A 14,191-nucleotide genomic window follows, 5' to 3' on the forward strand; every position below is an offset into this window, starting at 1 on the left:
TTTAGACAAACTCAGTAACACAGCTTCACAGAGTTAAACAAAGACAACATAAACAAAAGTCACAGACCTTAAAATAATATTTTCTAGTCGGGCTTTGGTGGTGCACTCGTTTAATCCCAGCACTCGGGAGGCAGAGGCAGGCGGATCTCTGTGAGTTCAAGGCCAGCCTGGTCTCCAAAGCGAGTGCCAGGATAGGCTCCAAAGCTACACAGAGAAACCCTGTCTCGAAAAAACAAAAACATAAAACAAAATAATGTTTTCTAACATATGCACATTAAGTTTGCGTGCTTACTTTTGAGTTGAAAGTAGAGCCAAGAATTGTAGAGGCAAGGCACATGTTGGGATTATTCCGTCTTACTCTGTCCCAAAACTAGAGCCACAAAAGTCTTTCATTTCCTAGTTCAGCTTAGTGTGCCAGAGAGATCTATGTAGAAGCTACTAGTTGACACAGACTTGATTGTTTTTGGATATCAGGGATTTGCAGGTATCTGCTTGGGAATTCTAAGGAAATAAGACTCTGATAACTGGTAACTTTAGTGCTATGAAGCATAATCTAGGGGGTGTGAAGATTGCTCTGTGGATAAAAGTACTTGGTGTACAGGTGTAAGTAAGGACCTGGTTTCAAATTCCTAGAACCCACATAAAAGTCAGATGCTGAATGTGAGTGTCTACAGTACCAGAACTCCTACAGGGAGATGGGAGGTAGAGATAGATGAATCCCTGGCAGTTTGCAGGTCCTGTCTCACATAAGGTGGAAGATAAGAATTGACACTTGAGATTGTCCTCTTACTTCCACAGGTGTTATGAGACACTTGTATTTATATTCACACACAAATACATATATGCACACTGTATATACAAAGGTGATTTAAAAATTAAAAGCATAACCTAGAAAAGTCTACATACCTTTTAAAGATAGAGAAGCTGGTTGATATCAGTACTATGAAGATAATGGGCATAACCAGCTAGAGCCCTTCCTTACTTGGAGGTATCTAGGTTAGATCTTTCTGAGAGAGTTGGAGGTAAAGAGGTTACTGTTGTGGACTGAGGCCTGAGAGGAAGAGAGAGGTTCTACTGCTGTCCTTGGGTTGATAATATACAATGTCTCCCATTCCTGGTGCCCTCTTGGTTGTTTGCCAAGGTAGTCTTTGGAATGATGGGATTCCTAAATGTAAGTAACAATGTAAAAAATGTTTTTTGTTTTCTAATTATAAAAATAATGCAGTTTTTAAAAGATTTTATTTATTATGTATACAGTGTTCTGCCTGCATGTATGTCTGCGTGCCAGAAGAGGGAACCAGATCACATTACAGATGGTTGTGACCCACCATGTGGTTGCTGGGAATTGAACTCAGGACCTCTGGAAGAGCAGTCAGTGCTTTTAACCTCTGAGCCATCTCTCCAGCCCCCAATAATGCATATTTTTAAATTAAAAAGTTAAATATTTAACAATCCCTTAACACGTGCTGCATAGATAATCATCATGAATGCTTTGTTATGTGTTGAAATATTTACAACCTGGAATCATGTACACTTTTCTCTGCTTTTCCATTTACATGCTATATTTTAGACATCTTTTAATAGCAATTGCATTCTTTTAAAAATGCATCATATTCTTCCATAATTATACCAGTTTAATTGCCACTTTATATGCATCCTTTAAATTTTTTTTGTTTGTTTTGGTTTTTCGAGACAGGGTTTCTCTGTATTGTTTTTGATGAGGCTGTCCTGGAACTTGCTCTGTAGACCAGGGTGGCCTTGAACTCATCAGAGATCCACCTGCCTCTGCCTCCCGAGTGCTGGGATTAAAGGCCTGCATAACCAACACCAGGCTGCTTCCTTTCATTTTTATACGAAATATTCTCTGAGACAAATTCTTACAGGTAGAATTGCTGAACCAGAGTATATGAGTATTTTTTTATTTTCTACCAGGTATGTTATACAAGTTTATGGTCCTGCTGGCAGCATTTGAGAGTGTTTGCTTCATGGTACAGATTTAATACAAAGATACTAGGAGGGCAGGCACATTGTTGTAATGCAAGATAAGCCTGAAAACCAAGTAGTCTCGCCAGGCGGTGGTGGCGCACGCCTTGGTCCCAGCACTTGAGAGGCAGAGGAAGGCGGATCTCTGTGAGTTCAAGATCAGCCTGGTCTCCAGAGTGAGTTCCAGGACAGCCTCCAAATAGTCTCAAACTAGAAACTACAAACTGAACAGCACTCAGTGATATATTGCCTGTCTCACATGGCAGTGTGTTAAGAGCCTCCTTGAGATAGATTTTTTTTTTATGTTGTTAGTCATTTGTTTGAGACAGAGTCTCATCCTATATCCCTGGCTAGCTATGACTTATGACCCTCATACCTCAGTCTCTCAAATGCCAGGTTTATGGGTGTGTACTACCATGACAAGCTTTAAAAAAAGTCCCCCTTTTTTTGGTGGTGGTGGGAGACAGTGTCTCATTGTGTAGGCTTCGTTGATCTGGAACTCCCTACATAGACCATGATGGATCTTCCTGCCTCTGCTTTCCAAGTGCTGGGATTAAAGGTATATGCTACCAAACCCAGCTAAAATTCTTTTTTGAGGTAAGTGGTGGGGAGATTAGTAGATACACTAAGGTTCCATTTCTGCATTATAGACCAAAGATGCTGAGGACGTATATTATTAAACCAGAGAATTATGCATCTGACAGTGGCTCTTGTGGGGGCACACAGGCTGTTAACTCAATCAACAGAAGAGTATTTGCTGTGTGCCCTGTGCTAAGCTTTAGGGGATATAGAGAAGGCTTTTGCTTTCAGTTTCTAGTCTGCTGTGAGGAAGATGGGCAGGAAACACAGATTGAAGATAATTTCAGTGACAAAAATATGTTATAGAGATAACGTAGGATGATAATCATCAATTGATAGCTGTGTACACATGTGGATACCCTGCTATAGGTGATTGTATTAAGAGATTTCTTCTTTTTACAATTTGGTGTTTGAAATTTTTTTTAAAGATTTTATTTATTTATTATGTATACAACATTCTGCTTCCATGTATATCTACACACCAGAAGAGGAAACCAGATCTCATAACGGATGGTTGTGAGCCACCATGTGGTTGCTGGGATTTGAACTCAGGTCCTCTGGAAGAGCAGTCAGTGCTCTTAACCTCTGAGCCATCTCTCCAGCCCCAGATGTTTGAATTTTTGATGGACATGAATTCCTCTTTAAAAAACTTTTAATTGGGGCTAGAGAGATGGCTCAATGGTTAAGAGCACCGACTGCTATTCCAGAGGTCCTGAGTTCAATTCCCAGCAACCACATGGTGGCTCACAACCATCCGTTATGTGATCTGGTGCCTTCTTCTGATGTGCAGATATACATGGAAGCAGAATGTTATATACATAATAAATAAATAAATAAATCTTAAAAAAACCTTTTAATTACAGTTTATTGGTGGTAGAGGATACATGCATGCCACAGTATGCATATGAAGGTCAGAGGACAACTGTCTGAATGCCATATACCTGTCCCACCCATTGTCAGGGGGCAGGGTCAGCATAATGCCGGGTTCCAACAATTGCCAGCAATGCCTCAATCTTGAATAGCATCTTGAAGTGTAATACAAGCTCATGATTTAACTAGAATAAAGTGGGCTTGGTTTGTTTAAAAAGTTAAGAAGAGAAAGTCTAAGGTCGGGAACTTTTGATAAAGCCTCCCACAAAGGGTATGTGTAGAATTAGTACTTGGATTTGAAGGAAAGGGGTCCTTTTTTTTTTCTGGTTTTTCGAGACAGGGTTTCTCTGTATAGCTTTGGAGCCTATCCTAGTGCTTGCTCTGTAGACTAGGCTGGCCTCGAACTCACAGAGATCCGCCTGCCTCTGCCTCCCGAGTGCTGGAATTAAAGGCGTGTGCCACCAACGCCGGGTGGAAAGGGGTCTTGTTAACTATTTTCCTTGTTAAATGCCCATCTCTGCTCTACCATAGATGCTGTACGTGAGATCCGAAAATATGATGATGTAACAGAAAAGGTGAACCTCCAGAACAATCCAGGTGCCATGGAGCACTTCCACATGAAGCTTTTCCGTGCTCAGAGGAATCTCTATATTGCTGGCTTTTCCTTGCTGTTGTCCTTGTGAGTAGGGAGGGGCCAGGAGCTTGTGGAGGAAGACATGGGCTATCTAAGAATATAGAGCTGTGTAGTTTGGTCATCTCCTGTGTTTTTAGCTACTCAGTGTGTGCCCAAAGACCATGTTTGTGTTTGATAAACCACACAATTGCCTCCTGACCTCCAGAGGCAGCATGGATATTGGGAGGGGGTGGAACAAATTCCAGAAGACCTTGTTTTGGGGGGGCAGGGTTGAAATAGGGTTTCTCCGTGTAGCCTTGTCTGTTCTTGAACTTGCTCTGTAGACCAGACTGGCCTCGGACTCACAGAGATCCACCTGCCTCTGCCTTCCACCTGCCTCTGCCTCCTGAGTGCTGTGATTAAAGGTATGTGCCACCCCCCCCCAGTTTTTTGTTTTTTGTTTTTGAGACAGTCTGTGTATCACTGGCTATCCTGGAACTCAACTATGTAAGCAAGGCTGGCCTTGAATTTACTAAGATCTACCTGCCACTGCCTCCCAAGTAATGACATTAATGTTGTGTGCTATCATGCCTAGCAGAAGACCCTATCTTAGCCAGGTGTTGGTGTTGCACGCCTTTAATCCCAGCACTCGGGAGGCAGAGGCAGGCGGATCTCTGTGAGTTTGAGACCAGCCTGGTCTACAAGAGCTAGTTCCAGGACAGCCTCCAAAGCCACAGAGAAACCCTGTCTCAAAAAACCAAAAAAAAAAAAAAAAGAGAAGACCCTATGTTACATTTTGTGGTAGGTCAGATATATTACCATCTTGTGCTCTGTTTTCTTATAGACTGAAATAAGTGGTAAAACTTTCCCTCTGGTAAAGGGTCTTTGGAGTCCATCTCATAAGGGACAAACTGATTTGGGGTCTTTTGTATATGGGGTACTGAGTTGGATGGAGTGGGCAGAAGTTAACATGAATGGCTTGAGACTGACCCTGTCTTTGGGGCCTTCCCTAGTGTAAATTTGTATCCACATCATGTTGTGATCTGTGGTGACTTGAGTATTTCTGGTCATTTCTTACAAAACTGAAAGCCTTGACCAAGGCTGCAAGAATGGCTAATTGGGTAAGATTAGATGAGTTGAAAATGCCTATTAGCATCCGGAGCCCCATTTTCTCCGTAAGGAGTAACAAGTACTCCTTACCATTGAGGCATCTCTCCGACCCCTTTGCTTTACCCCTGGGCTTTATTTAATCTAAGGACCTAGCAGAGAAGTACATAGACATGCTCAGTCTATGGCAGGTGAAAAAGGTATTAAAAGGATATCAATAATAGGCTGGGAATATAATAGGCAAGTAAGGGTGTGTGTGTGTTTACTTACCTTTGTATCTCTTTAGTGTTTTAGTATGCTGAGTCATCACTGTATGTACGTACAACCTAGGACTCTACACATGCAAACCACATTATGCCCTGTTACTACCTTTACTTTGAGCTCTCAGACATTGTTATGATTATCTGTTTATGTGCATGTGAGTGTTAATTATTTTTATGGTACAAGGCCTTGAATCCAGGGCCTCTTGCATACTAGGCACATATTACTACTGAACCATATTCTTTGCTTTCAAATTTTTTAGATTATTTTATGTGTATAAATGTTTTGCCTGCATACATGTATGTGCATCACATGTGTGCCTATTAGAGCCTCTGGTATTGGTGTTATAGATGGTTGTGAGATACTGTATGGGTGCTTGGAACTGAATCCATGTCCTCTGCAAGAGTAACAAGTACTCATTACCATTGAGGCATCTCTCCGACCCCTTTGCTTTAAGATTTGAAATGGAGTATCATCAAGTTGCCTGGGCTGTTTTTCAAATTTACCATTTCTCTGCTTCAGCCACCTGAGTAGCTAGGATTATTAAATATATGTGTTAGTCTACTTGGCTTAAAGTAGTATGTTTGATCATCTTCAAGCTTAGAATCTTCAAATTTAGGAAAGTCAGGAAATGAGAATACTGGGAGAAGTTGACACACATTCTAGATATGTAGAGTTTTAAAAAAATACAGTGGGGATGGGGCTACAGGATATAGCTCAGTGGCAGAGTGTCTAGTTATGTTTAAAGCCCTAGGTGACATCCCTAATGTGCACACAAACATGCACAGAGTAAGGAGAGTGAAAATCTGTTGTCCTGCACTGGGAAAGTAGGTTTTGTTTTTGTTTTTGATAGAGTTTCTCTGTGAAACAGTCCTGGCTGTCCTTGAACTTTCTCAGTAGACCAGACTGGCCTTGAACTCACAGATTTGCCTGCTTCTGCCTCTCGAGTGCTGAGATTAAAGGTGTGTGCTACCAATGCCCAGCAGAAAACAGGCATTTATATGGCTTTGTTAAGTAAGGAGATGGAGGACAGATTGAAACCCCCAGTATATAAGGCTCTGCCACAATGCCAACCTTTTCCAAACAATTAATTACTCTTAGACATGATGAGATTTTATTCAGAAACTATAAGATCAGCTAGAAGTTGATTTGCTAGTGATCCGAAAGGCACTACAGAGTAGGATGAATGTTGGAAGGCGACAGACATGCTTGTTTCCCAGTTAGTTACCAAGTAGAGAGTGTGGATGGGGAAATGACTAAATTTGAAGATTTGAGTTAGACCTGAAGTCATGTTCTACAGAGGTTTGTGTGCTTTTGAGAAAGGGGATCTGAATTACTAGAGAGTTCTGTAAGTCGTATCTCTCCCTTCTATAGGTCAAATATAAGATTCTTTTAAAAATATTTATTATGTATACAGTGTTATGGCATGTAGATGTTTGTGAGCTACTATGTGGTTGCTGGGAATTGAACTCAGAATTTCTGGAAGAACAGCCAGTGCTCTGAACCACTGAGCCATCTCTCCAGCCCTAGATTCTCAGTAGTGTTTGCCAGGCTGAAATGTTGGGGGAGATTTGATCATGTTTATTGCTCCAGGACCACCATCAATGGAACCAACCTCGGTTTGGCAGGTAAAGTCCACATTCAGCTGACTGGAATAGGGCATCCAGATCTCTGGTGGACTAAGAGAAGAAAGAGAAGCACACAGACAAGGAAGAGGCAGGACCAAGGGGTTGTACTTACTTAGATGAAGGAAGTAGATAGGGAGGGCCCTATCTTGGTCACTCTGGATTTCTCAGGTTTATTCCTTAATATTTACCCCTGAATTTTGTTTTTCAGTAAATGATAAAATATTCCAATACTGAAAGTTCTTAGGGACCTAATGCTAAAGTGTAGGCAGAGTGCTGGCCTAACCAGTGTACTTAGGTGTAGTCCTAATTCACTTAAGTTCCTACTATATGGATCAGTGCCATTTAGATAGAGGCCTCATGAGGCTTTCTGCCCATCCTTGGCCTATTGCATGCAGATGAGGCTGTGGTGAGCAGATATTGCAAGAAGTAGACACTAACAGAAATAGCAAGTACATGAATGACCTTTCAGAATCCCAGCTGTCTAGATGGCCTCACTAATTGGGCTGGTTGGAATGTGAGACTTGAATTTTTAATGGGAAGACATTTATAAATGGGCATATAAGGTTCATCAAGGGCAAAGAAGACTGAGTTAAGCAGGAACACAAAGACTTGGGGAATGGGGCTTGTTAAACAACTTTACTTGAATTATTTTTTAAAGGTTTATTTATTATGTATATAGTATTCTGTCTGCATGTATGCCTGCAGGCCAGAAAAGGGCACCAGATCTCATTACAGATGGTTGTGAGCCACCATGTGGTGCTAGGAATTGAACTCGGGACTTGAGCAGTCGGTGCTCAGCCATCTCTCCAGCCCTATTTTGCTTTGTTTTTTAATAGACAGGTTTCTCTGTAACAAACACCCCTGGCTGTCCTGGAACTCACTTTGTAGACCAGGCTGTCTTCAAACTCACAGAGATCCAACTGCCTCTCTGCCTCCTGAGTGCTGGGATTAAAGGAGTACACCATCACTAATTTTAATAATAAAGTATAAAACTTTTGGGGGGGTGGGTTTCGAGACAGGGTTTCTCTGTATTGCTTTGGAGGCTGTCCTGGAACTAGCTCTTGTAGACCAGGTTGGTCTTGAACTCACAGAGATCCATCTGTCTCTGCCTCCTGAGTGCTTGGATTCAAGGTGTGCGCCACCACTGCCTGGCTAAAGTATAAAACTTCTGATTAATAACAGTGTAGATGTAAACTTATTGGATGATTGCACAAAAACATTGTACATATTCAATAAGGTTTTTGTTTACATTTTAAACTTTTTGTTAAAACCAAGACATAAACAAAGTCAGTCCAGGGCTATGTAAGGTCAGAATCATCAGAATTGCCACTTTTCACCTCTACATCTTGTCCCACTATAAGGTCTCCAGGGGCAGTCATCACGGAGAGCTGTCATCTCCTGTGAGGACAGTGTCTTCTTAAGTGTGACTTCGTTGAGAAATATATCCATTGTGACTTGTTTTTTGTGTGTTTTATCATATATTTGCTTGTAACACATTATACACTGAATATTCCTCCTCCTTAGGAGAAAGCTTTTGGGGGTTTTGGTCAGTGTTTCAGACGTTTTTTTCAATGCCAGGGATTGAACCCAGAGCATCTTACAGACTGAATACATACATAGTCTGCCTCTGATCTATAACCTCCAGCCCTTTGTTTTTTAAGTAGTTATGAGATCTATAAAAACTTCTGCTAAACCTTTCATTGTGAATTTTGTATTTCTGATGTACACTTTTCTATTTCAACTGAGTATTTCCTATAGGCAAAAGCTACATTATAATCTAATCAGAGCTGGCAGGACAAGAAAACTTCCTCAATAGCCATGTGTGATATATTGTTGAACAAATTGTTAGTGCATGAATATATAGTAAAACCCTCACTTTAGGTACATAGTTCTGTTTTTTCCTTGTGCTAAGGATAAAACCCAAGGATTTACATGTTTTACATAAGTCATCTAACACTGGGAAATGCAGACCATTAGGCAGTACCATAATCAATTTACAAAAGTGTTTTGCAATTTCTTTCTAATCTAAATGGATTACTTCTGATAAAAAGTAGATTTCATACAATATTCTCAGAGTGGTATTTGGGATAGAAAACTTCCATTCGGGTGTACCACTGAGACTGCTTATGCAGTCCTAATCCTGTATCTGTTACACTGACAACTGCTTTTTATCCCTCCCTTTGACAAGTATATAAGGCAAGACAAGTGGCTCATTTAACTTCTTGCTCAGATTGCTCAGGCATCCACATGTGTCTGCTCTATGAGCCGTTCCAGCTGCCTAGCTGGCCTATGGCACCCTCCTGTGGCTCCATCTAGTCACGAGGTGGGTCTTGTGCCACATCTTGGAAAAAGATGCAACAATCCCAAGGACCTGTGTGTTTACCAGTTGCTCACACACAGTCTATTTAATTTTTCCTAGAATTTTGCTGGAAGTGTATACTCCTCCATGGTCTAAGAGTCAGGTTTTATGATAGTGGCTGTAACCCTTAAAGAACTTTGATATCTATCATCCATCCATCCATCCATCCATCCATCCATCCATCCATCCATCCATCTGCAGATCTTGCCTCAAGTTTATTTGTAAAAATAGCATAGGGTTCTGACCATCTGCAGATAGTGTGTAGGTGTGTCATACCAGTATATCTGTGTTCACATTGACAGAAACCTTTTCTATGGGGCTTTCACAGGGGCCTGACACCTCTTGGAAGCCTGAGATGGAGCCCAGGCCACCTTGGTTTGAACATTGGGCTTTGGTTGGCAGAGCCTATGGTAGCTTCTAATCCTCTTCCCAAGCTTGGGGTGAGCAATGAAAGCAAGGTGGCTGAGTTTTCAGCTGGAGCCCTTTACCATCTTGGGCTTAACCACCTTGGGCTTCACAAAGGGCCTCTGCAGGTACATTGTTTGCCTACATCTTCTTCAGGCCTTTCTTGTTAGGTTTCTTGGCACAGCACATATTCCTCAGGAACTTGGGGTTGACCTCATTAAGATATTCATATCTTTGTGACTGGGGTTTCTTGATGCCATTCCTGTGTCATTTTGGGGACTTGTTGTGTGTGATATGGTTCTTGGACTCGGCCATGTCTGAATGGTAACCGGCAGCTTCTGAAGCACCTGGAACTGGAAGCGATCTTTATTTATTAAGACAGTTTCATTTTGTTGTCCAAAATGACATCAACTGCTTGGACTCAAGCAATCTTCCTTTCTCTCTTAACCTTCTGAGTAGCTGGGACAGCAAGTGTATGTCATTCTACTCAGCTGGAAGAAATTCTTTTTGTGTGTGGAGACTGCTCTTGAACTCACTGTAGTCCTCTCATGTCAGCCTGCTCTAATACAGCTAGAATTTCTGTTTTTGTGTGATCTTACCCATAGAAATGTTCCTGCCTATATACCTTATATCTATAGAACTCTTATGTGTTACTCAGAAACACTTAAAAAATAACCACCTTTATATTTTCTAGTTACAATTTTTTTCTTGTTTTTGTTTTTTGAGACAGGGTTTCTCTGTGTAGCTTTTGGAGCCTGCCTTGGAACTTGCTCTGTAGATCAGGCTGGTCTCAAACTCACAGAGATCCACCTGCCTCTGCTTCTCGAGTGCTGGGACTAAAGCCATGTGCCCCCAATGCCCAGTTAGTTACAGAATTACTATACTTGGTCACAGACAGGTAGAAGAGATGTCAAACTGGGAGGCTGGGAAGATAGTGGATAAAAATTCTTTCTTAACTATGAGGGCCCTGAGTTCAGATCATTAGCAAGTATGTAAAAAAAAAAAAACCCTATAATTCCAGTGTTATGGTTAAGTTAGACACAGCAGGTTCATTGAGAGACACTATCTTAAGGGGAGACATGATAGTGTCTCTCAATGAACCTGGTGCTTGGTCTTTACTGGTATGCATGGGCACAGTTACAGACAGACAGAGCAGGGAATGTGACGATGAGAATATGAATATGGGGGGGAGCAAACCCAGAAATTTCAGGCTGGGGATATGTTTTATGCAAGACCCTTGACACTGTTTTGTTTTGTTTCAAAACAGGTTTTCTCTGTTTAACAGTTCTGGTGGTCCTGGAACTCACTCTGTAGACCAGGCTTGCCTCAAACTTAGAGATCCACCTTCCGCTACTGAGTACTGGGATTAAAGGTGTGTGCCGCTGCCACCACCACCATAACCTGGCAACACTATTTTTTTTCTTTTTTTTGGTTTTTCGAGACAGGGTTTCTCTGTGGCTTTAGAGGCTGTCCTGGAACTAGCTCTTGTAGACCAGGCTGGCCCCGAACTCACAGAGATCTGCCTGCCTCTGCCTTCTGATTGCTGGGATTAAAGGCGTGCACCACCAATGCCTGGCTAACTAATTTTTTTCAAAAGCACAAATAATTGGAGAAATGTCAAGCTCCCTTGTGATCTTATCCCCAGACATAGCTACAAGTAATACTAGAGATGTTTCTGAACTTTGAATTAATTGTTTGTTTATTTGTTTGAGCTTATGCTAGTAGTCCTCCTACTTTCTTTTAGAAGTATGTTCTTGCTGGGTGGTGGTGGCACATACCTTTAATCCCAGTATTTGGGAGGCAGAAGCAGGCAGATCTCTGAGTTTGAGGCCAGACTGGGTCTACAGAGTGACTTCCAGGACAGCCAGGGCTACATGTAGAGAGAAACACTGTCTCAAAAACAAAAACAAAACAAACAAACAAAATCCACCACAAAAAACAGAAACAATTATGTTCTTGGATCTGTCAACCAATACTGTTGGTGGCCCTAATAGTAAATTAATAAGTTAATACCTTTTATACCTTTGGTTTTGTTCTACGTGTCCTCTTGTATATGAGCCCCTCCAAACTTAGGTGCTTCTTTTTTTTTAAAGACATGAGATCTTCAGGGTGATAGTGGGTCACACCTTTAATCCCAGCACTCGGGAGGCAGAGGCAGGCGGATATCTGTGAGTTCAAGGCCAGCCTGGTATACAGAGTGAGTTCCAGGACAGTCAGAGCCATACAGAGAAACCCTGTGTCAAGAAACAAAGCAAATGAAGAGAGATCTATGTAGCCCTGGCAGGCCAGGCTGTTTGTAAACTCATAGAGATTCATATACTTCTGCCTCCTGAGTGCTGGACTTAAAAGTATATATCATCACTTTGCCTTTTTTGTTGTTTTTGAGATGGGGCCTCTTATTCACCATCATGCCTGGCTCTTTTTTTCCTCTGTTTTTGCTTTTAAAACATGGTGTCCCACTTTTTTGGACTGGGTCTAGCATGGGTCTTTTCTGTTTTTATACTTCTGTTTATCATTTGTTTTGTCAGCATAAAGAAACAACCTATTTTTTATTCACTTTGCATACCAACCACAGTTCCCCTCCCTCCCATCCTCCTGCTCTACCCCACCCCACCCACCCCCCCAAAACCCCATGTTTGGTTCTTAAATACATTTTTGTATATGATTTGTTGTGTGTGGGGGGGGCAGTGTCAATATCTTCCTCTGTTGCTCTCCATCTTTCTTTTCAGACTGAGTCTCTTTACTGAATCTGGAACTCACTTTTTCAGATACTCTGGCTGGCCAGAGAGCTCTACGGATTTGCCTTTACTCCTCTTCCCCAATCCTAAACTGGGTCTATAAGTATGTGCCACCATGCCTAATCCTCCTCCTCCTCCTCCTCCTTCTTCCTCTTCCTCTTCCTCCTCTTCCTCCTCCTCCTCCTCCTTCCTCCTTCCTCCTTCCTCCTTCCTCCTTCCTCCTTCTTCAGGCTACTGTCTGAATTCAAGTCCTCATGCTTACACAGTAAGCACTCTTACCCACTGAGCCACCACTCTAGCCCTGTTTGTAGCTGCAAGTTTTCCTTTGAGATGGTCTATGAATTCCAGGTTGGCCTCAAACTCACAAATACTCACTTGCCTCCTCTTCCTGTCAAGTGCTGGTATTAAAAGCATGCACCAGCCGAGCGTTGGTGGCGCACACCTTTAATCCCAGCACTTGGGAGGCAGAGGCCGGTGGATCACTGTGAGTTCAAGACCAGCCTGGTCTACAAGAGCTAGTTCCAGGATAGCCTCCAAAGCCACAGAGAAACCCTGTCTCGAACCCCCCCCCAAAAAAAGCATGCACCACCCATACCCACCAATACATAATATCAATCTTATTACTCATTATGCATCCTAAGACAAGGCACATAATAAAGTTTTACACTTTTGCAAGGAAGAAATTAACATTCAGAGTAGTTCTCTGACTCCCAGAGGTTGTCACTGGCCATGTTGAGGTTTCAATTTTTGAATGCTTTGACCACAAACATACAATTTTTTTCTCCTGAAAAATCCACCTCTTGTTTGTTTTTCAACTCAGGGTTTCTCTGTATTGCTTTAGAGGCTGTCCTGGAAGTCACTCTGGAGACCAGGCTGGCCTCAAACTCCTGGAGATCCACCTGCTTCTGCCTCCCAAGTGCTGGGATTAAAGGCATGCACCACCACCACTTGAGAATCCACCTCATTTTGAAAAACAGGATCAAGCTTTACCTGTTCATTCCTATAATCCAAGCGTGAGGGTGGCAAAGGCAGGAAGATCATAGCATATTCAATGTCAGCTATATAGGGTTAGAAGTTGCCCCTTCCAGTGCAGCGTACATTCCTACGTCTACATTTCAGGAAGATGTATACTTCTACAATATCTTACCTTATCTTTACTACTGCCTGTCCTCTAACTTGAATTTTTAAGCTAGTTTATTTTGAATGCTTTTCTAAAACAGTTTATCTGCCTATCCAGTATTATGTGTCTACCAGTTTCCAACTGGTAGGGACACAAAGCCTTTGGACCTATTTTTTTTTAAATATAATCAATGGAAAATATCTCTCGGTATCATTTTTTTTCTATGCCTCAGCTAATTTTACATTGTTTGAGTCTTCTGGTTTTTTGGGAGATATCTGTGTTGCCACTGCTTTCTCTTTGCCGTCTGTGTTCTTGCTTCATCAGGAGGAGCTGGATAGGTCTTGGCTAATAGAGTGGGGTAGATGGGTCAGGAGAGACAAAGGGCAAGGTTTCTCAGTGGTGGACAGTTAAGTTTTTAAAGTAATACTATGTCTGGTCAGCATCACGGATTAAGAAGTTTTTGTAAGAGCATGTGGGATGGAGGAAAGCAGAAGAGTCTAGGAGTGAAAAGTCATGAGAAATGCTGGT

The 14,191-nt window shown here is 41.9% G+C and overlaps 1 protein-coding gene across 5 annotated transcripts in view; it reads left to right on the forward strand.

Annotated features, from left to right (window-relative positions):
- The window catches only part of Bcap31 (B cell receptor associated protein 31), a 32,466-nt gene that overhangs the window by 8,911 nt on the left and 9,364 nt on the right, over positions 1-14,191 (forward strand). For all 5 annotated transcript variants that reach the window (XM_027432382.2, XM_027432385.2, XM_027432381.2 and 2 more), the window contains one exon: positions 3,964-4,111. In XM_027432382.2, the coding sequence (XP_027288183.1) occupies positions 3,964-4,111 (148 nt within the window). The remainder of the gene's footprint in view (positions 1-3,963; positions 4,112-14,191) is intronic.

The sequence above is a fragment of the Cricetulus griseus genome, chromosome X (assembly GCF_003668045.3).
Source record: "Cricetulus griseus strain 17A/GY chromosome X, alternate assembly CriGri-PICRH-1.0, whole genome shotgun sequence".
Lineage (NCBI taxonomy): Eukaryota > Metazoa > Chordata > Mammalia > Rodentia > Cricetidae > Cricetulus > Cricetulus griseus.